We start from the raw sequence: 27,864 nt of genomic DNA on the forward strand, positions 1-27,864 counted from the left end.
TGCAATTTATAGATACATTTTATTGATCAACAGACAACAAATCACAAGCAGAGAAACTGGAGTATTTTAATTTGTAATTGCAGTCAAGTACACTGTACAGAAAAAGTAAGTAAATAACAAATCTAAACAAGTAAATGGCCTGTAAAGGTTGGAGCTCCCATAACTCTATTAGAGAGTCTTTCAGTAGCACTGCTGCTCAATGAAACTTACACTACTTTCTGATTATCATGTACTTTTCAGCAAAAAAGTGAAACAGAGAGGGGGAGCCGGTGCAAGAAAGTAAAACTTACTTTACTTTAATCAGAAGAGAACGGTACTTCTAAAATATTCAAAAATCAGAATACAAATACTAAATGGGAATACGGGTCCACAGTAATTCTTGGATATAGAAGCAAGTCACAATTCTGGTTACAGTGTAAAGAGTGTGCTCTGTACTTGAACCCACAAAGAAAGAAAGAATTGCCTCAATCAATTTTTAAAATTACCGTGGATAATCTGGCCATACCCTTCATGCTTCAAATTATTGTGCAATTATTGGTATAGAAGGAAATGATAGTTCAATTGCTTAAAACAGGAGTGAATTTGTTGTCAATCACTGAACAAAACCCCCTTAATGCATATCCTGCTGTCTTTTAGACTAGATTACATGAAAATCAGACATGCCAACTGTATTAAAGGATTTTTGTCTAGCCCACACTATTTAGATTTAATGACACAGACATTCTAATCTTCTTGAAGTCAAACTCCTACAACAAATCATATGCTGTAAAGCTGGATGTCACTTCCAATCCTAGTGTAATAACAATATAAAGCTTAGAACATACTGCTCTGAACAAGTAAGGAAACATCATGCAATTAAATGCTTTTTCTTCCTTTTGTCGAATTTTCCAAATATTAAACATTTACAAAACAGTGCAGTGCAACAGCAACTGGAAAATTCTTTAAGCGGGTTAGAGAATTATCGAGGACAGGGACCTTTATTTTTCTTCACACCACTGATTCTCTTTACGAACCTGTTTTTAAAGAAAAGAGTAACATGGTGAAAAACGGTGCATCTAAAGAAATGAAATCCTGAGTTCTGCACCACCATTGGCTGTGGAAGTTCAATCATTGGCTGTGTTCAAGGCGGAGATCAACAAATTTCTCATGACAAAGGAATATGAGGAAATCACAAGAAATGGTGTTGAGCTAGAAGTGATTTAGAATGATAACAGCAGACTCCAGGGCTACTCCTGCTCTATATTCCTATGACTTCTGCTTATATTTAAACCAGCCTAAATAAATGAGGCAATTTACATGCAGACAGAATAAAAAGCAATACAGCTACTCCCTGTTTTAGTTTGGCTCTTTGTTTTAGGACAAACAATTTGTTCATTTCAAAACCAGAAAATCTAAACCTGGCTTTCTGCAATTGAAATTTAAATAAAAAGTAAGAGTTGTTGTTATTACCTGGGCTTCTTCTTCCTCAGTAAAGTCATTTTTGATGTTGAAAGTCTTACGAATTTCTTCTGGAGTTTTACCTTTGATCATATTTGCTACTGTTTTGCACGTCACATCAAGCAGACCTTTAATATCCAAATAATTTGCAGCCTAAATAACAAAAAAACCTGATATCTCAATTGCATATTTTCACTCTATCATCAAGATTCCAAAAAAGGTTGTAGCAAAAAAGTAAAGTATTTTAAAACAGAATAGCAGGTAGTGATTTCTGTACATTAACAGTGAGGATAGTGTTCCTTTAAAGGAACTTAACGTCCACACAGTTGGTAATGGGGCAGAATTTTATACATTTGGTCCTTTTAAAAAAATTGGGCTGTAGATCTCCATGATTCTGAGGCCAAATGCAGAGTCTCAGTAAACACCATCTGCTCTACCATTCTTCTTGCTAAACTCTTAATCTTCCTAATATTTTCAGGAATTAATTTTCTGCATGCTACCCAAATAACTTGGCAAGAAGATACTAAAGGCCAAAAAAACAAAAACCTAATTTTCCACTTCATTTGAAACAGCTTGACTTGTTACAGTCACTAAAATGTTTCATCTCTTCCAATGACGTCAGGTTTCTCTTTTTGCGTGTGTGGACTTTGCGCCATCCAAAAGGTGATATTTCAACCATTCCCAACAAGAAAGGACCTTGGTTAATGTAGAACTGCAATGAAAGAAGGCTTCAGAGAAAGAGTGGGAAAGTAGCAAGTACAAGGAGGAATGAAATCAATGCAAAAGGAGTGATGTTGTCATTACAGCACAAAGACAATGGCTTATTGTGCTGATGCTTAGCTGGAGAAAGCGAGAACTCATTCAAGAGAGAAATGAGCAGTCATAATAATACACAAAGGCAATGGGGGCAAAAGAAGAGGTGGAGAGGCATAGCAGTGTGTTTATCAAAGTTATTGTGTGAAGCTAATGTCATGTCAACGGATAATATTGTTGAAAGGTAGCATGTAGAGAAAGGAACCAAAGATAGATCTATTTTGGGAGGTGTGGAACTCTGCACGTAGTAACACAGAGGTGAGAAGAGAAACTATTGTTAGGTTGTCATACCTACTATCAGATTAAAAAATACCAAACAAGAGCAGCCTTACAGAGTGAGACCACAGAGAAATACTGTATTTGGAATGGTTTATTGTATTGAAATCTGTCAAGGTCAGAGTACAAGGAAAGATAACAAATGATTAGGGAAACAAGCCTGTTTGTTCTTAAACAAAACCTAAATGCTGGAGAAACTCAGCAGGTTTGGCAGCAGCGATAGAGACACAGAATGAGCATTTTCAACACTAACTCTGTTTTTCTCTCTCCGGATACTGCTAGACCAATTGGGTTTCTCCACTACTTTTTTTTGTTTCAGATCTCCAGCTTCCACATTTCTCGGTTTTTACTTGGAATGGGCTATTTCAATCCAATAGCAGTGAGGGAATCTGTGTGGTCAGAACAAAGTTCAACGCTGCTATAGAATGAGTTACTCGGGACCAAATAAAAGTAGACTGTAAAAATTGGTGCTTAGTTCCTTTAAAATCTCTGGAAACATTCTGCTCCACAACCAGGTAAAATTAGAAATTCACATTCAAACATATATGCCACTTATGGTACACCAACATACAACCCTTTTGGAAATCTGAATTGCTTAATAATGGTTCAAAAAAGTCAGGAATAAATTTTAAGCTCAGTTTTAGCACAGGAAATTTAGAATTTTACATTTTATAACGATCATGGGCCAGAAGGTTCTGGCATCATGACGAATGGTGATCACGACAGCAAGTTATTGATCATGTTCTCTATCATAGTTAGAGGCCAAGAGAAATCAAACGGGCAGTTTACTGCAGTAGATGAGAGGTTCATCCGGAGAATTTCTGGACCAGCTAAATATACAAGTCAAACTGCCACACAAGCAGACTGGAAGAGAAAAATAAATTACAGTATTCATTAATATACTTTAAAAAATACTCACCAGAATTAGCTCAAATAGTGTTCCTTGATCTACTTTGAGGAACTCCTGATCCCATACTGGAATATCATCTGTTCTCTTTTCTTTGTTCTCATCATCTTCAGGAGGAGGAGGATCATCCTTATGATGAGTGCACCACTGAATTACCTAGACGCAACAGATGGATAGGTGTAGATGAATGAGTGAAAGTATAGATGAACAAAAAGGAATAATAGCTTGATTATAATACCAAAGTTACACATTGCCATATAGAACAGTGCACTTTAGCGCATAGGTTTTGGCAAGATAAAAAAGTAACTTTCCGATTAATTTTGTTAGGGATATTAGTTCCAGGAATTGAATACTTTCCATTTTGTTTATTGTTTCAATCACATAAATCACAGATAAACTCCCTTTAACCTGCTAAACCTCAACCTCAAAAAAAATCATCCTGAGATGTGAATGTGGATTTTACTTTACTACTTACTGCTACTTTGTCACAAGGTTTTGAATTGTAAGAACTTGACTGATATTTCCCTATCCAAGTAACTTATGCTGCAGATAAAGGGGAACCAGTAGTTGTACTGGATTTAGATTTCCAAACCATATTGGATAAGGCCACATCAAAAGGTTATTGAGGGAAAATAAAATCTAGGGGTAGGAATAGTGGATAAAACAGTGGCATGGATAGAAGATTGCTTCCTGTTAGCCAGCCAGAGGGTAGAAATAAAGGAGCTTTCTTCATGCTAGCAGGCTGTCACGGGTGATGTGCCACACAGGTTGGTTTGGGGCCTCAATCAGCAACCCCCCTTTTTGTTTTTGCTTCTGTGTGAACTTCAGAGGTCTGTGTGCTTTCAAAATGAGAAGTCAATGCTGCAATCTCTGTCAGTATACTGATTGCCGTGCAAGGAACATTACATCGGCTGCGCACACAGTTTTGAGGGAATGGTAGACTCAATTCCTTACCATTTACATGAAGGATTGGGACGAAGGGCTGATGGTCTGATTGACAAATTTGCCAATGAAACAAAGATAGACAGGAAAGTGTGTTGCGAAGAGGATGCAAATGCCTACAAGGGATATAGATAGGTTTAGTGAGTAGACAAAGATTTGGCAAATAGAGCACTAAGAAGAAAAGTGTGAAATTGTCCATTCTAGCAGAAGGAATTTAAAAAAGCATATTATCCTAATGGTAAGAGGTTGCAGAGCTCTAAGAAAAAGAGAGATCTAGATGCTCTGGTGTATGAATCACATAACATTAGCATGCAGTTACAGCAAGTCAGAAAAGCCAATAGTGTGCTGTATTTTGTTGAGAGGTGGATTGAATACAAGGCTGGGAAGGTTTTGCTTCGGTCTTCAGAATGAGACCACACCTGCAGCCTTGTGAACAGTTATGGTTATCGTACTTACAGAAAGAAGGTAATGCTTCGGAAGCAATTGCAGAAGGGCTTCGAGACTAATATCTAAAATGAACAGCCTGTCTTGTGAGGAACAGAGAGAAAGACTAGGTCATTAGTTTAAAACAGTCAGAGGTGACTTAACAGAAACATGCACATCCTGAGCAGACTTGACCGGGTGGATGTCAAAAGGATGCCTCCTCTTGTGGGAGAATCAAAAAGTAGGGTCAGTTTCAAAAAAAAGGGGGTCACACATTTAAGATAGAGATGAAGAATCCATTTTTCTTAGAGTTAGGAGCCTTCAAAAATCTCTTCCTCAAAAGGCAGCAGATGCAAAATCTTAATATTTTTAAAAAGGCAAAGTTACATAATTCTTGATTACTAAATTGATCAAAGGTTATCAGGAACAGATAGGATTGTCAAATTGAGGTTAAAATCAGATCAGCTATGATCTTATTGAAGGGTGGAGCAGGGTCAAAGGACAAAATGACCTATTCTTGTTCATCGTTTGCATGCCCATAACCCATTTCGCACAGCCCTTTCAACTCAGAACTAGGTTTTTACTCCACTGGCCAGCGCTGAATTAAAATTCTGATAGTAGAAACTAAAGGATAACTTTTGACCCATTACATCAATAACGATCCTGTAAAATCCATACTAAGTACTAATGCACAAAAAATGCTGCAGATGCAGGAAACGTAAAGAAAAGCAGAAAATTCCAAAAACGCTGAGAAAGCTAATTAATATCGCTGGTGCAAAAGTTGACAATTCGGGTTCTTGATCTTTCAGGGAAAAGTAGGAGATGTAATATATTTAAGTACGTGAAAGGGAAGGTACAAAAAACAAAAAAAGGTGGAAAGGTCAGTGACAAGGTAGAAGACAAGATTAAGAACAAAGGATTTGATGATGAACTGTACCGCTAATGGAAATGGCAATGAGACAAGTTAAGAATCAAAGGATCTGCCTAGAAGGGGCAGAATGATGACTAGCCAATGTCCAAAAGCAAGATAAAGGAAAAAACAAAAGAGGTTGGTCCTAAATCAGCGAAGGTGTCATAGCCTGAAATTGTTGAACTCAACATTCCGTTTGGGGGTCACATGGTATCAGGATGTGCCGGCAAGATGGATACAGAACTGTCTTAGTGGTAGGAGACAGAGGGTGCTAGTGGAAGGATGCTTTTTGGAATGGAGAATTGTGACTAGTGGTGTTCCACAGAGATCAATGCTGGGTCCTCTGCTGTTCATGGTCTCCCTAAACGATTTGAGGGAAAACGTAGCTTGTCTCTTTAGTACATTTATGGGCGATACAAAGATTGGTGGAACTGTAGATAGTGAAGAGGACTGTCAGAGGATACAGCAGAATATAGATCAGTTAAAGGCACGGGCAGAAAAATGGCAGAGAGTATTTAATCTGGACAAGTGTGAAGAGGCGCATTTTGGAAGGTCAAATGACAGAGCCCTTAAGAGTATTGATAAGGCAAAGGGATCCAGGTGTACAGGCACAGATCACTGAAGGTGGCAGAGCAGGTAGATAAGGTAGTAATAAAGACTTATGGCATGTTTGCCTTCATTGGAAGGGGCATTGAGTAGAAAGATGGACAAGTCATGATTCAGCTTCATACAACTTTAAATAGGCCACATTTGCAATATTGTGTATAGTTCTGGTTATCACACCACCAAAAGGATGCGGGCCATTTGGAGAGGGTACAGTAAAGATTAACAAAGGATGTTGCCTGACATGGGGGATTTTAGCTGAAGGAAGGTTGGATAACTGGGTTTGTTTTCACTGGAATACAGGAGGTAGAGGGACAACCTAATAGAAGTTCATAAAATTGCAAATGGTATGGATAGAGTAGAAAGCATGAGGCTTTTTCCCAGGGTGGTGGGGTCAGTTACTAGAGAACACAGATGTATGAGGCAAGTTTTTCACACAAAGGCTGAAATGCATTGCCAGATGAGGTGGAAACAGACACAATTGCAGCGTTCAAGAAGGACTTGGATGAATCCATAAATAGGAAGGGAATAGAGGGATACGGATTCTTTAAGTGAAGGCAGATTTCGTATGGAAGGGCATGATGTGGCTGCACAGGCTTAGAGGGCCAAAGGATCTATTCCTGTTAGGTTGTTCTTTGGGTTTAAATTGTGCAATCGAAAGTCAGTATATCTTTGTGTTGAGCATCATCGAATAGAGTAATACATCAACACCAGAGGTAAGATTGTGAGAATGATGGAGAATTAAAATTACAGGAGACTGGAAGCACAGTCTTGCTTGCATACTGCATAGTGGTGTTCTACAGAGGCCCAATCCAGATTTGTTCTTCCCAACGTAAAGGAGGCCACATTGTAAGCAGTATACTAGATTTAAAGCACCACATGTGCATCACAGTTTCATCTGGAAAACTTATTTGGGACCATGGGCAGTGAATAAAGAAGTAGTTAAAAAGCAAATGTTGTATTTCCTGCTGGTACACAGAAAAGTGCTGTCCAAGAGAAACAGGATGCTCAGTACGACTGAGAATGCTGAAAAGGGAGGTAAACCGGTGTTTGCCATGGAATCAGGCTAGAAGAGGCAGAAATGACAGAAGATGGTCTGTGTACACGGAGGCATGTGGAGTGGAAGAAGAAGATAGGAGGAACCCCATCACAGTTCTGGGAAGAAGAACTGAACAAAGAAATGGAATGGGCATATCTGAAGACTGTATCAACCATGATAGCAGGGGAACCCTCACTCAGGAGAAAAAAAAATGAGATGGAAGACTGTCATTAGAATTTTTTTTAAAAATGCCATTTTGTTTAAAACAATAGTTTCAATTTTTTTCATGTGGAGGTAATCCCATGCAAATCCAAGGTTTCACACAAATATTAACAAATCATAGGAGAGTTCATTTTCCAAAGAGAGAATCAACAGTGCAAAGGAAATCAGTGCAGAAAATAATAGAGAGAACATTTATGAAAACACAGCAGGAAATAATAGGCTAGTGACCAAAGGTAAAAACAACAAAAAAAAATGCAAAGTTCTCAAGACAACACTTGAAGATAGATATTTTGCACAACAGATGAATTAAAATTGGTGACATTGTGAACTCTGGGAAAAGCTTGCATTGAGAAGTATCTCATCCTTAAGAGGTGTGAAGTGCTTCACATTCAATTATTATTTGGTTAAAAATCACAACACCAGGTTATAGTCTAACAGGTTTAATTGGAAGCACACTAGCTTTCGGAGCGACGCTCCTTCATCAGGTGATAGTGGAGGGCTCGATCGTGACACAGAATTTATAGCAAAAATTTGCAGTGTGATGTAACTGAAATTATACATTGAAGAATTGATTGTCTGTTAAGCCTTTCATCTGTTAGAATACAGTGATAGTTTCACTTCTTTCATGTGTAAAGAAGTGAAACTATCACTGTATTCTAACAGACGAAAGGCTTAACAGACAATCAATTCTTCAATGTATAATTTCAGTTACATCACACTGCAAATTTTTGCTATAAATTCTGTGTCACGATCGAGCTCTCCACTATCACCTGATGAAGGAGCGTCGCTCCGAAAGCTAGTGTGCTTCCAATTAAACCTGTTGGACTATAACCTGGTGTTGTGTGATTTTTAAACTTTGTACACCCCAGTCCAACACCGGCATCTCCAAATCATAATTATTATTTAAGTATGGGCACAGTTGATACAGTAATAAATTTGTAAGCTAACACGTACATAGCAAATTCTTCCTCAAACAGCAAACATACAGTTTATCCAGATTTAGTAATGTTGGTAGGCTAAGGAATGTTAACCAGTAAAACAGAAAAATTACTGGTCTGAACAGTCATGCCATCTCTTATCTAGGTTTAAAATCTTATCCAAATTGTAATCACAATGACAATGTAGTGTTCCTTCTATACTAGATTAAAATAGCTAGAGTGACACTTCAACTCTCAACCCTCTAACTTAACAGTAAGAATGTTAACAACTGAATCAATTTTACTAAACACCTTCATGAAGAATTCTCTCCACATAGTTCTTGACCTACTCTTGACATGATAAGATGCAGGAGTAGAAATCGGCCATTCAGTCCATCAAGTTTGCTCTGCCATTCAATGACATCATGGCTGCTCTGATAATCCTCAACTCCACTTTACTGCCTTATCTCCATAACTCTTGCTGATTAAAGATCTGTCTGAGTCTTGAACAATTTAAAATATCCAAGTCTTCATAGTCCTCTGGGGTACAGAATTCCAGAAATTCAATATCCTCAGAGAAATAAAAATCCTCACCTGTGTGAAATGGGTGTTCCCTTTACTCCAAACACATCGTCCAGTCCTAGATTCTCCCGCAAGAGAGAAACAATATCACTGCATCTATACTATCAAGACCCTAAGAGTCTTACACGTTTCAAGAAGGTCTCCTCTCATTCTTTTGAATGCATTTAGTTCAAGCCCAAACTACTCAGCCTTTTCTCACAAGAAAATCCCTCTATATCTAGAATCACCCTAATGAATCTTCTTTGCACGTCTTTAATGCCAGTAAATCTTCCTTTGGAGAAGGGGACCAAAACTGTTCTCAGTATTTAAGGTCTGGTCTGACTAGTATCTTCTATAGTTTTAGCAGGACTCCATTCCCTTTGAAATAAAGGCCAACAGTCCATTTGCCTCCCCATTGAACTGCTGAACTTAAATTATTTACTCATTTAAATAATATTTAGCTCTTCTAATCTTTCTGCCAGATTACATAACCTCATATTTTCCCACATTATATCCTCTGTTCAGTCTTCAACTTCTCATTCAATCTGTCTATATTCCTCTGTCAAACGTGTCCACCTTCCTCTATTTTTGTGCCATCTGCACAAACTATTACACACTTTGTGACCATTCATTCACTTTCCTCATGCAAGTCATTGATACATATTGTAAATAATTGTTTCCCCAGCACTGATCCCTGTGAGATTCCACTAGTTAAAGGTTGCCATCCTTAAAATGCCCCCTTATTCTATTTCTGTCTTCTATTAATTAGCCAATCCTCTATCAACGCTAACGTACCATCTCCAATACCATGAGCTCTTCTCTTATCTAATGTGCTGTACCTTTTCAAACCCCCTTGGAATCCCACACATAATACATCTACTGGTTCCCCTTCGCTGTAGTGTTTGCTACCTCTTCAGAAAACGCAATAAATTCTTCTTCATGAAGCTATGCAGACTCTGCACAATTAAATAATGTATTTATAACTGCTCTTCAATTACCCTTTATAATAGAATTATTTTCCCAATGACAGATGTTAAGCTTAATTGGCTGATATCTAAGATTTTCTTTTGTCTCCTCCCTGTTTTGTTTAAAGGTGTTATTTGGTACCTTTCCAACCTTCTGGGACTTTTCCAGAATCTAAGGATTCTTGGAAGATTACAACCAGCACATGCACGCTCCCTGGAGCTCTTCCTTTAAAACCCTGGGGCCTCGGAGACTTAGTAGCCTTTAGCTACATTAGATTGCCTAGTACATTTTTTCCCCCCTAGTGAATGTTATTGAGTTTATTTCTCCACACTACCATCATTGAAATGCCATTAGTGTCCTTTATTGTGAAGATAGATGCAAAGTATTTATTTAACTCCTCTGCTACTTCCTTATTCCCTATTTCCACATCTCTTTCTTTAAAAGGTAAGAATGTTCACTGTGGCCATCTCATTTAAATGAGCTCTCACAGTCTATTTTGCCATCATAGCTTATTTTGTCCCCTTTTCTTGGTCATTTTCAAAGGCATTTAAAAATTTCCTAAGCCTTTACTTTACCATTAATTGCTGCAACATGATAGACTTTTTCTTTCAATTTGATACCATTGTCAAGTTCCCCAGTTAACTGTGGTTGACTGATACCTTTTCTAGAATCCTTCCCTCTCACTGGGTTACTTCTGTGCTGACAGTCATGAACTAGTTTCTCAAATATCTGACACATTGTTCCTTAACTATCTTTTCCACTCAACTCCGTTTTCAGTCCACACCAGCCAAGTCTGCCCTCATCCTTATATAATTACTTCATATAAGTTTGGTACAGTCATTCCCAACCCAAGTTTCTCACTGAATGCTAACTTCAACTATATCATGATTACTGGTCCCTAGTGTATCTTTAATTCAGATCAAGCATTCAATCTGCCTAAATACAAATTACATATTCAGGTTTTTCTCACTCACTTAAGTAATATTGATTGGAGAATTTAATACATGTTCTTACCTTTTTGAGAATTGCAGCATTGACATTTGGAAGTGGAACAGGATCATCATCACCTTCATCATCCATTCCCAAATCTGTGTAGAATAAAACATAGTTAGCTAATCATCTGTCATTATCCACCAGGATTCCCTCACTTCACACATAGAAAGCATGTTTTCCATATTAAGTGCTTCCTTTCTCCCGCCCCATCTATGTACTAAAATATGGGTAAATGTTGATTCCCATTAACTCTATTCAGGTCTTCTGCACAACAATGCATCTAAGACCTGTCACCAAAGCAAGAGGAGGACAACAAGATTTTAAAAAAGCCAAAATCCAGAAAGTGTGTTCTATCTTAGTAAAGTAACAAACAGCAGAGGTAAAAGTATATGCTTAGAACAAACAGATTTTATGACAGTCACTCAAGGTGTGCCAATTAGGAGAGGTTGAAACAAGGGTCTGATTTGCCTGTCTTATTATCCAGTTTAGGACAAGAACTGAAAGAAAGACAACATATGTGTCTTTTTAAAAAAAAGACCTGAAACCTAAATAATTAGAAAGCAAATGAACAAGGTTATTTTAAGCATTCATTAAATATTCACAATTTTGGTCTTGTTTTCGGTCATTTTATTTGTGATGAGAAACTCAGTAAGAAAAATATCAATAACTACTTTAAATGGTCATCTTCTATCAGCAGATAACCTTTACTGAAACTAAAAGGCATAAATTAGTAATTGTAAATCAAATTTTGCACTTTATTAAACAAAGAAACTTGAGGTCTTTGAAGGATAATTAATTAGATTAGATTAGATTAGATGATTAGATTACTTACAGTGTAGAAACAGGCCCTTCGGCCCAACAAGTCCACACCGCCTCGCCGAAGCGTAACCCACCCATACCCCTACATCTACATTTACCCCTTACCTAACACTATGGGCAATTTAGCATGGCCAATTCACCTGGCCTGCACATCTTTGGACTGTGGGAGGAAACCGGAGCACCCGGAGGAAACCCACGCAGACACGGGGAGAACGTGCAAACTCCACACAGTCAGTCGCCTGAGGTGGGAATTGAACCCGGGTCTCAGGCGCTGTGAGGCAGCAGTGCTAACCACTGTGCCACCGTGCCGCCCACAATGTAATGTAATGTAATTAGTAAACAAGATTATTTCCAAAGAAAAAAATGCTGACCCTCCAACATGGTCTTGATTGTCACAGACTGCTTTGCTATCTCCACATCAACTTCAAATATTTCTCCATCAGAGCTCTGGAGTTTAATTGACGGCATCTGAAAATAAAAACAGGAAATGTCACAGTGCTAAAAATCACAGTACCAGTTGTTGAATTCTGTCCCATCACAAAACCCATTCAAAACCATAATGCACACAATTTAATGAAGGTGCTTTACCAGCACCATATTAAAAAGCTAAATTATCAACTTTGAATATGAGTTGGAGAAAATGAGGACTGCAGATGCTAGAGATCAGAGTCGGGAGTGTGATGCTGGAAAAGCACAGCAGGTCAGGCAGCAGCCGAGGAGCAGGAAAAATCAACGTTTCGGGCATAAACCCTTCATCACACTCAACTTTGCTTGCTAACAGCATCCGGTTTAAAGCAATACTTCTAAATCTCAATATAATAGTTTCAACTTCCATTCCAGAGAACTGAACACACAATTTAGGTTTTTAAGCAACATATTGATGGATTGTTGCATTGACGAGGATACCACCTTTCAGACAAGAAACTCCAGGAGATGCTCTTTGAGAGTTCTGACCCAAGAGCACCTCCAAATCCCAGCCAAACTTTAATCCTAACCAATACACCTAGAAGATGATCTGATCATTATCAATGCATTGATAAATAAATGTGAGGGAAAGGATATTTTAAAAGATGAGAGGAAGTAAAGTGGGATGCGGTGTTAGTTGTTTAGATATTTTTAAAAATCAACCTGTCCATGATAACACACCTTTGGAGCAGGAAGGACATGAATCTGGGTCTCCTCCCCCAGTGGGACAATACCACTGCACCATAAGAGCCCCTGATGTTAATTGTATGTAAGTGGTAGGAATTAACTAGGAATTTAAGTTTCCTCCAATAAACAGGAACAAATTGAAAGTGTGGTTGTTGGGCCAAGAAATACATGTTTGCAACACATGTCTGTTAGTAAAGTTTATAAAAATATTGCTTCCAGTTCCATCCTTCACCACCTGACTTTCTGGAATAGAACACAAACTCACATGAAGCATACATACTTGGACTGAATAACCTGTACAGCGGTGAAACATTCTATGTAATTCTATAAATTAAAAATAAGTTAACCCTAATCCAACCAGATGGATAAAAGTGACATGGATACAAAGTTCCAACAGTCAATCCATTTTTTTTTGTTCAAAACTACCCAGGGGAACTTTACTCCACATTTTTTTTTAAATTATGGAGTTGATATTTACCATAAAATTTACAAGAACATAGCTGTTTTGCTTGGTGTTTTTAAGTCTTATTGAAAATAGGCTATGGGTGAAATGTTAAACTAGCACACTAGGTTGGACGATTAGCAGGGGATTCAGGAAGAGAGAAACGGGAGGAAAACGAAATGCCAGATGAAATTGGGGAAGAGATAGGAACAAAAACCACTTGGGAAACAACACACAAAACAGAAATATTAAAGCAATGTTAAAAAACATTAATAAAATTTCTAAAGATAAATTAACCAGTCATGCAGAAACATATACATATTACAAAATTAAAGAAAAGAGGGGACCTGGAGGCAACAATCAGTAATAAGAAGGCAGATGTAACAGATCACGGCTATGGGAAAGGACAGGCCTGAAGAATGTAGATTATATCATGAGATAAGACTGGGAGAAAAGGGGTGGGATTGCAGGCACACTAATTAGATAACCACGGCATTAGAAAACAGACTCTTTGACTAAAATGGTAATAACAGAATTTATCTATGATGAGAGAGAAGTTAACAGATCCATCATGCAAATAGGAATACACAGCAAATTGCCAAATAGTGAGGTGGTGATAGAGCAGGGCATTTATATCCAAATATGGTAAATAAGTGTAACAGAGCATTACCTGATGTATGGTTGCAACTACCCCCAAATAAAGTTCCATGAGACAACAACATCATCAATTTTTTAATAGGTTTTTAACTATTTTTGCAGGATTTCTTTTTTTACCTAGCATGCAAATGTAAAGCAGATGGAACACAACATGCCTACAGATGGCAAATGGGCCAGAACAAATGACAGAAAGCAGCATTGGGAAGCATTTAGGTTGTAGACAGAGGGTGGTGGTAGTGAGATATTAAAGAGTTAATTTGCTCTGCTGACCTGTAGGAAACTGGATGTCCCAAGGCTAGGGTGGGATGTCTTTGTCTTACAGGTAGAATGTAAGAAATTTACATTCCCATTCCTAGCCATTCAGAGCCATTTGCATGGCCATTTCTTAGTTATTCAGAATAAAAGAATTACATTATCATCCCATATTCAGAAATCAATAACAACATTGCAGCTGCAATTCTGACCACACCCTGTAGTTTAAAAAGATTCACAACAGATTTGGTCATTAAGGGATGTTACATTGTTTCTGGAGATGAGCAGGTCACTGCATTGCGTCTTAAGTGCCATGTGACCATGGGGGTGATGGCTGGGGGATTGTCTTGTGGGCATTACTGATTATGATATGAGACTTTGCATAAAGGAAGAACTGGTTCCTTTGTTCAGACAGACCTCTCAACACGGTTCCGCAAGCATGGCAAACAGTGTTGAGGGATCCTCCAAAAGCTTGTGCTTGCTCAATAAAATTTTAGCTGTTCGCAGAAGTTGGCACATTGCAGTTGCATCAAGTGTTAAGAATCTCAGGAAGAAAGAATTTAACATTTGGTGGCAGCGGTGGGATTGCAACATACATGGAGCTTTTAGGTGGACTGAATAAGTGATCATCTGAGTGCCGGTTGTGTGGGGTGGATGGGCCCACGAGATCAGATTTACCTTGATCTCTCTCCTTAACTTACCACTCAGTCGACCCCTTGTTCCCTGGGAATCTGTGGTGATGGAATCTCTGAGGTAACTTATTATGCACTTGCATGCCAAGCGTTCGCTTTCAGAATCATGTTACTGGAAAGGAGGTTAAAGTCCCCGGAATTTGGAGGGTAAAGTCTCTGGGGAAAGGAGGTTCAAGTCCCCGTGGGGAAAGGAGGTTAGAGTCTCCAGAGGATAGTGCAAAAAATATATAATTATTGTGTCTGTCTCAACTACCCTGCCTTAGACCTCTTGTTAAGAAGGGAGATAGCCACATGAATCCTGAAGTGGGTGCGGAGACTAAAGACACTCGACTAGTATATGGATAAAAAGGGGAAGTTCATTCTTAAAACAAAAAAAAAAGAGAGGACAAATATTGAATAAGTCAGGGTCGGGACCCCGTTGCATCGGTTATGCCGGGATGACCCCCAAAAATGAGGTAAAGTTCAGGCACTTATCAGGATGCTTAAATAAAAAGTTGGAAAATTAAATTTGGCCGCTAGGAGGAACTTGGGACATTGATAAATGTTAAAGGTGGAGGAGGCAATCTGAAACGAGATACAGGGACTAAATGGAAAACTTTAATATCCACATTGAGAAAGACTGCTGAGGAAATTACAAAAATCAAAACAGACTAGCTAGGAAAACAATGTACATCAAAGAGGGATTACAGTGTGAGATAATGAGGGAAACCCTAATTCTTGGGAGGTGCTGAAGAGTCAGTGTGAGGAATATGATATAAGTAAAGGAAAACAGGAAAAACCGAGAAAGGATAGGTAAAATAAGGAATCAAGGTTGAAATGCCAAGCGGGAATAAAATGGAGGTACCTCCTGACATGTATGGTCTGCCAATAACATCTCAAAATAATGACACCAATGTGACCAGCTATCGTCACAATGCGGATTTCTGACCACCCCAGGGACACCTATTCAGAATTCATTATACGTCCAAAATCTTCTCAAAGCCATCCTCCTCCCCAACCCATTGACCATAATCAAATGTGCTGCCATCTGTGAACTGACAGGCACACTAAATCGATCACCTGCTTTAAAAACAAGCATACCAGATATTGTCACTTTGCAGCGTTTGCAGGAGGACGGCCCTCACTCAAAAACAAATATGGAAGATGCATAGGTGTTCACACACTCCGTCAAAAGGCCTCTGGATCATTCCAGTTGGCCAAGTGTGTACACCTGATGCGTTGGTACCAATGCTAATAATACCTGGAATATTTAATTTTATTCTGTTTTTATTGTCATTTTAAACTTCAGTTCATAAACGTCAATTTAAATTGTAGCTGTTTAGAAAATATTCCCATTTTCTAAATATACACAACACTATTAGCTATTAGAACTTGATTAAAAAACTTGAAATTTTGTGTTTTGATATAATGTTCAATATAAAACATTTATTTCGATCAATGATTTCCAACATTTTAGAATTAGAGATCGTTGTTTGAGAGATGACAACTTAACTTGTATAGTGCTTAACGTAACTTCAGACAGGATACAATGCAGTCAGTCCAGCAATGGGCTATTGGTTCCATTTGAAAGATTCTCAACTGCCAGGACTGTTTAAAAGATTGACTAGCAGATACAGCAAAAAAAAACTTCAAGGAAAAATCTACATGTGAGTACTGCTGGTAAAGCCTTGCTTCAATAATTAGGAAAGGAGAAGACTTGAAATCAAACATTATGGGGAGTTGCTTGGACTGTGGCACAATGTGGTCCGTTGCGAGGGTTTTCGCTTTAAGTGTAACTTCATTAAGAGGTTGTGAAAAAAGCAATGAGAAATGCTGAAACTAAGGTTGTACTAATACTTGGGTCGAAAAAGGAAGTTTCAGTATAAGTTATGAAAGTGTTTGATATTTAAATATTTTGGTTTGTTAAAATACTGGTTCAGAAAATATCGAAGTAACTGTTTTGCCTTATTTGAATTAGGATCTCGATTCAATGTGTTTTGTGGGCTGTGAGATAGGGCAGATTTGTTTTTACATTAACATTATACAACATTCAGTCCTTTTGTGTACAGCATGGAAACAGACCCTTCAGTCCAACCCATCCATGCCGACCAGATATCCCAACCCAATCTAGTCCCATCTGCCAGCACCCGGCCCATAATCCCTCCAAACCCCTCCTATTCATATACCCATCCAACTGCCTCTTAAATGTTGCAATTGTACCAGCCTCCACCACATCTTCTGGCAGCTCAGTCCATACACGCACCACCCTCTGCGTGAAAAAGTTGCTCCTCAGGTCTCTTTTTTTATCTTTCCCCTCTCACCCTAAACCTATGCCCTCTAGTTCTGGGCTCCCTGACCCCAGGGAAAAAACTTTGCCTATTTATCCTATCCATGCCCCTCATAATTTTGTAAACCTCTATAAGATCACCACTCAGCCTCTGACGTTCCAGGAAAAACAGCCCCAGCCTGTTCAGCTTCTCCCTACAGCTCAAGTCCTCCAACCCTGGCAACATCCTTGGAAATCTTTTCTGAACCTTTTCAAGTTTCACAACATCTTTCCAATAGGAAGGAGACCAAAATTGCACACAATATTCCAACAGTGGCCTAACCAACATCCTGTACAGCCGCAACTGACCTCCCAACTCCTGTACTTATTACTCTGACCAATAAAGGAAAGCATACCAAACGCCTTCTTCACTATCCTATCTACCTGCGACTCCACTTTCAAGGAGCAATGAACCTGCACCCCAAGGTCTCTTTGTTCAGTAACGCTCCCCGGGACCTTTCCATTAAGTGTATAAGTCCTGCTAAGATTTGCTTTCCCAAAATGCAGCAACTCTCATTTATCTGAATTAAACTCCATCTGCCACTTCTCAGCCCATTGGCCCATCTGGTCCGGATCCTGTTGTAATCTGAGGTAACCCTCTTCGCTGTCCACTTTTCCTCCAATTTTGGTGTCACCTGCAAACTTACTAACTGTACCTCTTATGCTGGCATTCAAATCATTTATGTAAGTGACAAAAAGTAGAGGACCCAGAACCTATCTGTGCGGCACTCCACTGGTCACAGGCCTCCAGTCTGAAAAACAACCCTCCACCACCACCCTCTGTCTTCTACCTTTGAGCTAGTTCTGTATCCAAATGGCTAATTGTCCCTGTATTCCATGAGATCTAACCTTGCTAATCAGTCTCCATGTAACCTTAAAAACAAAGAAGAATAAACAAAGAAAATTTACAGCCCAGGGACAGGCCCTTCGGCCCTCCAAGCCTGAGCTGATCCAAATCCATTGTCTAAACCTGTCGCCCAATTCGTAAGCATCTGTATCCCTCTGCTCCTCACCTACTCATGCATCTGTCCAGACACATCTTAAATGAATCTACTGTGCCTGCCTCTGTTGGCAACGCGTTCCAGGCGCCTACCATCCTGTGTAAACTACTTGCCGCATGTATCCCCCTTAAACCTTTCATCTCTCACCTTGAAAGCGTGACCTCTCGTTATTGAATCCTTCACACTGGAAAAAAAGCTCATCTCTATCAACCCTGTCTATACCATTCATGATTTTGTGGACCTCAATCAGGTTTCCCTGCTCCCCTACCCCCCCCCCCCCCCACCCCCTCCCACCTTCCCCTCACCCCCATCCCCCACAATCTCCTTTTTTCGAATGAAAACAATCCTAACCTACTCAACTTCTCTTCACAGCTAGCACTTTCCATACCAGGCAACATCTTCGTATATCTTCTCGGCACCCTCTCCAAAGCATCCACATCCTTTTGGTAATGTGGCAACCAGAACCGTACACAGTATTCTAAATGCTGCCAAACCAATGTCTTGTACAATTTTAACATGACCTGCCAGCTCATACTCAATACCCCGAGTGATGAAGGCAAGCATACCACCTGCTTTCTTGACCACTCTACCCACTGGTGCATTTACCTTCAGGATACAATGGACCTGAACTCCCAGATCTCTCTGCTCATCAATTTTTCCCAAGGCTCTTCCATTTACTATATAATTCACTCTAGAATTAACTTCCCAAAATGCATCACCTCAATTTTGCCTGGATTGAACTCCATCTACCACTTCTCCACCCAACTCTTTAGTCTATCTATATTCTCCTGTATTCTTTGACAGTCCCCTATGCTTTTTGCGACTCCACCAATCTTCATGTCATCTGCAAACTTGCTGATCATACCTACAATGCCCTCTTCCAGATCATTTATGTATATCACAGTGACCCCAGCACTGATCCCTGTGTAACACCACTGGTCACCTTTCTACATTTCGAGAAACTCCCTTCAACTACTACTCTCCGTCTCCTGTTGCTCAACCAGTTCTTTATCCACCTAGCTAGAACACCCTGCACACCACGTGACTTTACTTTCTCCATTAGTTTTCCATGGGGAACCTTATCAAACGCCTTACTTAAGTCTATGTATATAACATCTACAAGCCCTTCCTTCATCTATCGACTTGGTCACTTCCTCAAAGAACTCCATTAAGTTGGTAAGGCACGATCTCCCCGCACAAAACCATGTTGCCTATCACTGGTATGCCCATTCTTTTCCAAATATAAATAGACTTTATCCCTCAGTACCTTCTCCAGCAACTTTCCCACCACTGACGTCAGGCTCACTGGTTTGTAGTTACCTGGAATATCCCTACTACCCTTCTTATACAGGGGGACAACATGAGCAACCCTCTAGTCCTCCGACACCTCATCTGTGTTTAAGGATGCTACAAAGATATGTCAGGACCCCAGCTATTTCCTCTCTCACCTACCTCAGGAACTTGGGATAGATCCCAACCGCTCCTGGGTACTTGTCCACCTGAATAACCTCTAGCCACCCAACATATCTTCCTATGTATGTCAACGTGATCCAGAGTAATCAAACTTCTATCTCTAATCTCAACATTCATCATGTCCCTCTCCTCAGTGAACATTGATGCAAAGTAATCATTCAGAATCTCACCCATTCTCTCAGGTTTGACACACAGCCTTCCTTTCTTACCCTTTAGTGGACCCATTCTTTCTCTAGTTACCCGCTTGCTTCTTATAAGAATAAAAGGCCTTGGGATTCTCCTTAATTCTGTTCACTAAAGCTATTTCATGACGCCTTTTAGCCCACTTGCTTCCTCGTTTAAAACTGGTTGTACTCTCCCGATATCCCTCCAGGGCTCATTCTGTTCTTAGCTGCCTGTGACCTTATGTACGCTACCCTTTTCCTCTTGGCTAGTCGTACAATTTCTCCTGTCACCCACAGTTTACGAATCTTGCTTTTCCTATCCTTTGCTTTCAACGGGACATGCCTAGCCTGCACTATCTTTGAAAGCCTCCCAAATGTCAAACGTGGACTTGCCTTCAAATAGATGTGTCCAATCCACATTTCCCAGCTCCTGCCTAATTTTGATATATTTGGCCTTGGCCCAGTTTAGTACTCTTCCCTTAGGACCACTCATCTTTGTCTATGAGTATTATAAAACTTACAGAATTGTGGTCACTGTTCCCAAAGAAATCCCCCACTGCAACTTCTACCACCTGGCCTGGCTCCTTCCCTTCCCTTGTTGGACTATTAGCATACTGCACTAGAAAACTCTCCTGGAGCTTCTCACAAATTCTGCCCCATCCAGACCTCTGACACTAAATGTACCTCAGTCAATGTTGGGACAATTAAAATCTCCTATCACCGCTACCTTGTTGCCTCTACATCTTTCCATAATTTGTGTACCTATTTGTTCTTCTATCTCACCCTCACTGTTGGGAGCCCTGTAATATAGCCCCAACAATGCAACTGCATCCTTCTTATTTCTCAGTTCCACCCATAATGCCTCACCACTCAAGCCCCCCATAGTGTCCTCCTTTAACACAGCCGTGATATCATCCCTGACCAGCAATGCAAGCCCTTCCCTGCTTTTACCACCCTCCTTGCCCGAAGTGTTTATATCCTGGAACATTTAGTTGCCATATAGGCCCTTCCTTCAACCAAGTCTCTGTGATTGCAATATCATCATACTCCCAGGCACCAACCCAAGTTCTAAAATAAATTGATTGAAGACCTTGAGCCCTTGATTTGTCTGAAATTCTACAATTCCTGTTTCAAAAAACACTGTCAGTGGTCATGCTTTAGCCAGATGAAAGCATTGTATTAAAATATCTCTGCTGTTCTTTTTTTAAATACAGAGAGCTCACAAAAAGAGTGCATTTTAATGTTGATGTTTTGTTAAGATTTAAAGAATATTAGAACTTGAGGCTGAGCTATTTAAGTTCTGTCAATTATTATTAAGACTTCATTGGCCCCTTGCATATTGCAAATTCAAAGAATGTTTATCTCTACCAAAGTTGTACAGTTATTGGTCTGTAACCACTAATTCTGACTGCTTTATTTGGGAAGTTAAATTTAAAATGTCAGTTTATCAGCAACCACACATTCCAATTAAAAACACTGATCATAAAACTTTTAAAAAAAAATTAGGACCATTTCTGTCATTAATGTGAGACCTTAGAACTATATCTGAAGTTAAATTTAATATGTACATATGTGGCAATGGGTTATTGTTTGCTTTAACAGAAATTATAGAATTTTCATTTGGAGAACATATTTTGATATGTTCTGCATTTGTTTCACATGAATATTTGTGATTTAAATCTGAACTGAAACTGCCTCTTCAATGGCTATGCACAGGAAGCATTGTTGTTTTCTTGCTATTCCAGAGTTTTGAAATACTTTTCCTGACAGCTTTCACATTAGCCAAGTATTAATTTGTTAAAGGAAAATAATTTTTGAATACCCTGAATGGGGTCCCCCAAGGGTTTGATTTTAGAACCACTGATTGTTGTTTATAAATGATTGAATTGTTTAGGCAGTATAATTTAAAAGTCTACCGATTATATAAAACTTGATAATGTCATAAATAGTGACCAGAGTAACAGATTTTAACACGACTGAGAATGTTGAAATAGGCAGACACAGCTGGAACTGACAACCGGAAGCGGTAGGTACAAATCACTATAAATGCTGGAGGAAACATCACAGAAGCACTTCACAGGAGGCTCCCAAGCACTGAGGATGTCACTAGACAGGGGACGAAACGTCTGCAACACAAATTCCCAGCTCAGCCAACAGGACCACAACAACAAGCACCCGAGCTACAAATCTAGGCCCAAACTTTGAAGAGGCAGACACAATTTAGTATAGTGAAATGTGTGACTGTCTTCATACTGATAACCACCTTGACAAGGAAGGGGAATGAAAGAGGAAATGCAAAGATACTTTCAGCAGCTAACAGTCTCTAAAGTTTCTCCGTTCACAGGTAAAGCATGCCTTCAGACCGCTGCCCACCCCTCCACAATCTCATCCAACAGACTCAATAAGCTCCCCAGACATGAGCACAGAAATTGAAGAAGCTAACAACAGCAAAGAGCAGGCCCAAATGCTTTTTGTCAGAGGTTTCCCCTGGATATTAAACCACGTGAGCTTTACCTTCTCTTTCGATCATTTAAGGGATATGAAGGTTCACTGATCAAGCTAACATCAAAACAGCCAGCTGGCTTTGTTACATTTGACAGCAGAACGGGAGCAGAAGCAGCAAAGAATGCTGCGTTCACCTAGCCTGCAGCTGCACCTGCCGCACTTCATGCTCAGATGCGCTGGTATCATCCATCTAAAGCATCTCCACAAGGATGAAAGTCTCATCAGTTTTGTTAAGTATTTAACTGCCCTTATCCAAGAATTCAGATTTCTCCATGGAGTGGTGTGCAAGGACAGATTGAATTTTGTTTTCAGGTTGGAGTTTACTGAAGGAGATTTTAGGATAACTCGCTCATTTCCACTCAACTTGGAGAGGGTGGAGTGGTTACTAAGGACTGTGGATTTAAGAGCGTTACTGATGAACACTTTCCACATGGGAGGATGCTATCTAGTGCATGGACTAGTAATTTTGTGGTTATAATCATTATATATGTTGTGTGTCAATAACTTGCTCAAGTATTGGCTATAATATGAATAAGCCAGTAGTGCCATCTAGGTGGTTATCATGAAATGATAAAAAGGAGGGAATGAAACATTAAAGGGTTAATCTGCTCTGCTGACCTGCAGGAATTTGGATGCTCCGAGACTAGGGTGGGAGGTCTGTCTTACAGGTAGAATGTAAGGAATTTACATTCCCGTCCCTTGCCATTCAGAGCCATTTGCATGGCCATTTCCTAGTTATTCAGAATAAAAGAATTACATTATCATCTCGTATTCAGAAATCAATAACAACATTGCAGTTGCAATTGTGACCACACCCTGTAGTTTAAAAAAAAGATTCAGAACAGATTTGGCCATTAAGGGTTGATTCACATTACATTGTTTCCAGAGATGAGCAGGTCACTGCATTGTGTCTCGAGTGGCATGTGACTGTGTGGGGGATGGCTGGGGGTTGTCTTGTGGGCATTACAGATGTGCATAAAAGAAGAACTGGTTCCTTTGTTCAGACAGACCTCACGACACGGCTCCACAAGCATGGCGAAGAGTGTTGAGGGTTCCTCCAAAAGCTTGTGCTTGCTCAATAAAATTTTGGCTGTTCACAGAAGTCAGCGCATTGCAGTTGCATCAAGTGTATAAGAATCTCAATAATAAAAAAAAAGAGTCTAACAGTAGTGGGTTGTTATCCAGACTGGAGGCCTATCATCAGTTCTGAGTCTGCTGTTGCTCGTCATTTATATCAATAATTTGGATGAAAATATAGGAGGTATGGTTAGTAAGGTTGCAGATGACACCAAAATTGGTGGTATAGTGGACTGTGAAGGTGGTTATCAATGAGATCTTGATCATGGAGGCCAAGGAGCAGATGAAGTTCAATTTAGATAAATGAGAGAGGTTACATTTTGGCAAGGTAAACCAGGGCAAGACATTTCCAGTTAATTGTCGGGCCTGGAAAGTGTTGTTGAACAGAGGGAACTGGGGTGCAGGTTCATAATTCCTTAAAAGTGGTATCACAGGTGGACAAGGTGAGAATGCATTTGGCATATTTGCATCCACTGGTCAGAGCACTGAGTATAGGAGTTGAAACATCATGTTGCAGCTGTACAAGACATCGGTGAAGCCACTTTTAGAACACTACAAACAATTTTGGTCACCCTGCTATATTGTTAAGCTAGGGAGGGTGCAGGAGATGTTGCAAGGACTGGGTGGTTTCAGTTACAAGAAGAGGCTGGATAGACTCAGAATTTATTCCCTGGAGCATCAGAGGCTGAGGGGTGACTTTAAAGAGGTTTAGATAATCATGGGTGCCACAGATAAAGTGAACAGTCAAAATGCATTCTCCAGGTGTAGTCAAGTCTAAAACTAGAGATCGTAGCTTTGAGGTGAGAGGGAAAAGGGAGCGGAGGGGCAATTTTTTCATACACAGGGTGGTGCCTGTATGGTCTGAGCTGCCAGAGGAAGTGATACAGGCAGGTAGAATTACAACATTTAAAAGACATTTGGACAGGTAAATGAATAGGAAGGATAGGAATAGAGGGACATGGGCTAAACACAGGCGATAGGACTAGTTCAGTTGTGCCGAGGGATTTGTTTCTGTGCTGGAGGACTCTAACTCTAGTGATCATCCTCATATAAACATATCATTATTAAAGGAATGAAGCAAAATAATATAGTGAAACAAGTAGATCTTAAATGGGTAGGAACACAGGCAAGTAAATGAAAAATTTCCAACAAAGAAATAGAAATTCAATGAAATAATTGATGGAATCTGGAAAAATATATCCCACTCTAAAGTAAGAACAAACTCACTAGGAATAAAACACATGGACTGATTTCAATCTTTTCCCTTAAATATTAGGATACACCAACTACATTGCGTATTTTTTAAATGAAGCATTCTCAACTTAATTAGACACCTTCAAAACTGCATATTTTTAATAGCTTTTTGGTCAATACTGTCACTAAACCATTTCCCTTTTCCAATCAATCCTTAATGTCAGGAGTATAAAGTTCTTAACTATGTCCTTTGAGACATCTAGGTTACAGCCATTACATCACCACCACATGTGGCAACAGCTCCCTTCTAACCAGGAAGATGAACATCTCCCCTCCTACATCATTTCCCCCCACACTACTTCCCAAAAACATTAATACAGAGAACAAAAACAAAGTGCTGGTGAAACTCAGCAGGTCTGACAGCATCTGTGAAGAGAAAGACAGATTTAACGCTTCGAGTCCAGTGACCCTTTGTCCAATAATGTCAGACCTGCTGAGTCCACAGTTCTTTGTTTTGTTTTACACTAACGCATGGCCCTTGAGTTAATTCAGAGATTACTACATTTCATTATAGCTTATTTGCCTCTATAGTTACCCAAGGAATTTAATATGGGAACATGATACTAACAGATAACATTTTTTGATCTCTCCTAAGATAGAAAGATGAGAAATGAGAAATTGATCAAGCCTAGAGAATAAAAACAGACAGCATGGTCACAAGTTGACACATTCAGGAAAGGATAGTAGAAACACCAGTAAGTATATCTGAACAAAAATCATTAGAAAAGGGATTCATGTCAGAGAGGACTTACAGATTCATACAGAGCAGAAAAGGTTCTTCAACACAGTCTATATTGACATAACTACCACTAAAAGTGCGCTAATCCCAATTTCCTGCACTTGTCCCATTTCCTTAAATGTTATAAGTTTTAAAATGCTCACCCAAATATTTTTTAAAGGTTGTAGAGTTTCCAGTCTCCACTACCTTCCCAGGCAATGCATTCCAGATTCCCAACATCGGCTGAGTGAAAAAGTTTTTTGTCCCCCCAAATCTCCTGCCCTTTACCCTAAACTATACCTCCTTGTGACTGATCCTTCAGCCAAAGAGAACATGTGTTCTCTCGTAAAGTAGCTGCCCCCTTAACATTCCTAAGTTCTACCCACAAAGCCTCATTGAGGACCCTACCAAGATATCACCTCTCTTTACTGCAGTAACTAACTCCTTAAGTAATAGTGCTATTAATGACTTGCAGACAGCTAATGGCATTCCTATACTATATTAAAAAGGCAGATAGAAGAAGCCTAGGGAATATTAACATCAGTGATAAATGTGGAAGTGTCCTTATGAAAAGTGATCGAAAAATAGCTAGAAATAGACTTGAAAAGGGAATATTATATAAAACTACCATTGTTGAATTCACAGAGATAAAGTAAAAATAGATAAGATTAACATAGTAAAAAAGTAGTATATGAACTTTCTAAAACTGCTTTCATAAGGGTATCACTGAGCAGATTCATTACTAGTATCAGAACACGTGCAGTCAATAACCAAAGCAGTGGTATGGATAGCAATGGCAAGCTGTCTGTAAAACACAAAAGGAGTTGAAGGTAGGTAGACTGGTGAAAGGTGTGAACGGATGATCCTGAAGAATCATCACTGTTGTTCAACATTCACAATTCAGAAATCTGATGTGCAATTTCAAAATTCGCAATGACCCATTAATATAGAAAGCTTACAAAAACACAGAAAGCCATCAATAAAGAAACAGAATGACAATTATGCACTCAAAGGAACTTCAATATTGGCTGATGTAGGGTGGTACATTTTGGTAAGAATATTAAAGGCCAGAAAAAAAATTGAAAGCAAGTGCCTAAATAAGGCAGAGCAGCAGATTCTTCTGGGGCTATAGATATACAAATCAAAGCATTTATTTTAAAGAATGAAAACGTACAGTTGTTAAATCTGCATAGAATTTTGGTTAGACTACACGGAGTATTATAAACAATTCATCAATCCATTACAGAAAGGATAAAGAGGCGATGGAGACCCAGGGATTAAAATATGTGAAGTGATACCAGAAATGAAATGTCATTAGCGAGTTTTGAGAAGATTGGTAACTCAGGCTGATGTTCTGGATGTAGGTTTGTCCTTTGAGCTGGAAGGTTCCATGAAATGTCATTTCCACTAAAGACTGAAACAGCTGTGGCTCTTCTCCCCAGAGAAAACAGAAAATGGCCCAGAGATGGTTGAAGAGGTAGACCGTTAACGGCTAGAGCTGGACAAGGTGCAGTGTGAACAAAACAAAACAAAAACAGGGCACCACAAGGTGTTCTTGTTGTGAACGCAGCGCGAAGTTGGAAAACCACAACCACTTTAAAACAACGAGAAGGCCGACCTCACCCTTTACCGGTGTACCCAGGCCACTCCCGGTCTTCACAACACTCTCCTGGCGCAGTTCCGACCGCCCTACACGGGAGGCCCTACCACTACCACTACTCTGCCCCAGGCGCAGGGGCTCGCGCACACTCACAGTGAGAGGCCGCCTGCAGTTCCAGGGGCTCGCGCACACTCACAGTGAGAGGCCGCCTGCAGTTCCAGGGGCTCGCGCGCACTCACAGTGAGAGGCCGCCTCCAGCTCCAGGGGCTCGCGCACACTCACAGTGAGAGGCCGCCTCCAGCTCCAGGGGCTCGCGCACACTCACAGTGAGAGGCCGCCTCCAGCTCCAGGGGCTCGCGCACACTCACCGTGAGAGGCCGCCTCCAGCTCCAGGCGCTGAAGTCTGCACGAACCGCGAGCGACACGGACACGGCAGGACCCCGCTCTATAGCTGCCTACTCAGCGCCGCCAAAAAGGAAGGAAAAAAACCAGCTCCTTCTTTCCGAAATGATCCCCCATTCATTTTTAAATCCCAGTCCCCTACGCCCTCAAGGTTAACATTTCTTTGCGACCAAAAAAATTCTGTAATCAATGGCATCGCCGTCCTGTAAAATTCTAGACAGCTCTTCACCCCCCGCCGACCGTGTTAAAGATGCATTTGTCTACTCGGGCAAACATTGTTTTAATTTCAGATACAGCACACACAAGATGTAACTCACACCGAAACGTTGCAGCACAACAATT

At 39.9% G+C, this 27,864-nt stretch overlaps 1 protein-coding gene across 7 annotated transcripts; it reads right to left on the reverse strand.

Annotated features, from left to right (window-relative positions):
- skp1 (S-phase kinase-associated protein 1) lies at positions 1-27,864 on the reverse strand. Of its 7 annotated transcripts, XM_072590642.1 has the most exons (7): positions 27,144-27,260; positions 23,090-23,202; positions 12,200-12,296; positions 11,031-11,104; positions 3,446-3,589; positions 1,450-1,590; positions 1-1,013 (listed from the first exon to the last, which is right to left on the reverse strand). In XM_072590642.1, the coding sequence occupies exons 3-7, from the start codon at positions 12,294-12,296 to the stop codon at positions 978-980; spliced, it is 492 nt and encodes a 163-aa protein (XP_072446743.1). In that variant the 5' UTR covers positions 23,090-23,202; positions 27,144-27,260; the 3' UTR covers positions 1-977. The 7 variants fall into 7 exon arrangements, with proteins under 7 accessions (XP_072446743.1, XP_072446746.1, XP_072446741.1 ...); XM_072590645.1 differs by lacking the exons at positions 23,090-23,202; positions 27,144-27,260 and adding an exon at positions 27,842-27,864; XM_072590640.1 differs by lacking the exons at positions 23,090-23,202; positions 27,144-27,260 and adding an exon at positions 27,489-27,573.

Source organism: Chiloscyllium punctatum, chromosome 20 (assembly GCF_047496795.1).
Source record: "Chiloscyllium punctatum isolate Juve2018m chromosome 20, sChiPun1.3, whole genome shotgun sequence".
Classification (NCBI taxonomy): domain Eukaryota; kingdom Metazoa; phylum Chordata; class Chondrichthyes; order Orectolobiformes; family Hemiscylliidae; genus Chiloscyllium; species Chiloscyllium punctatum.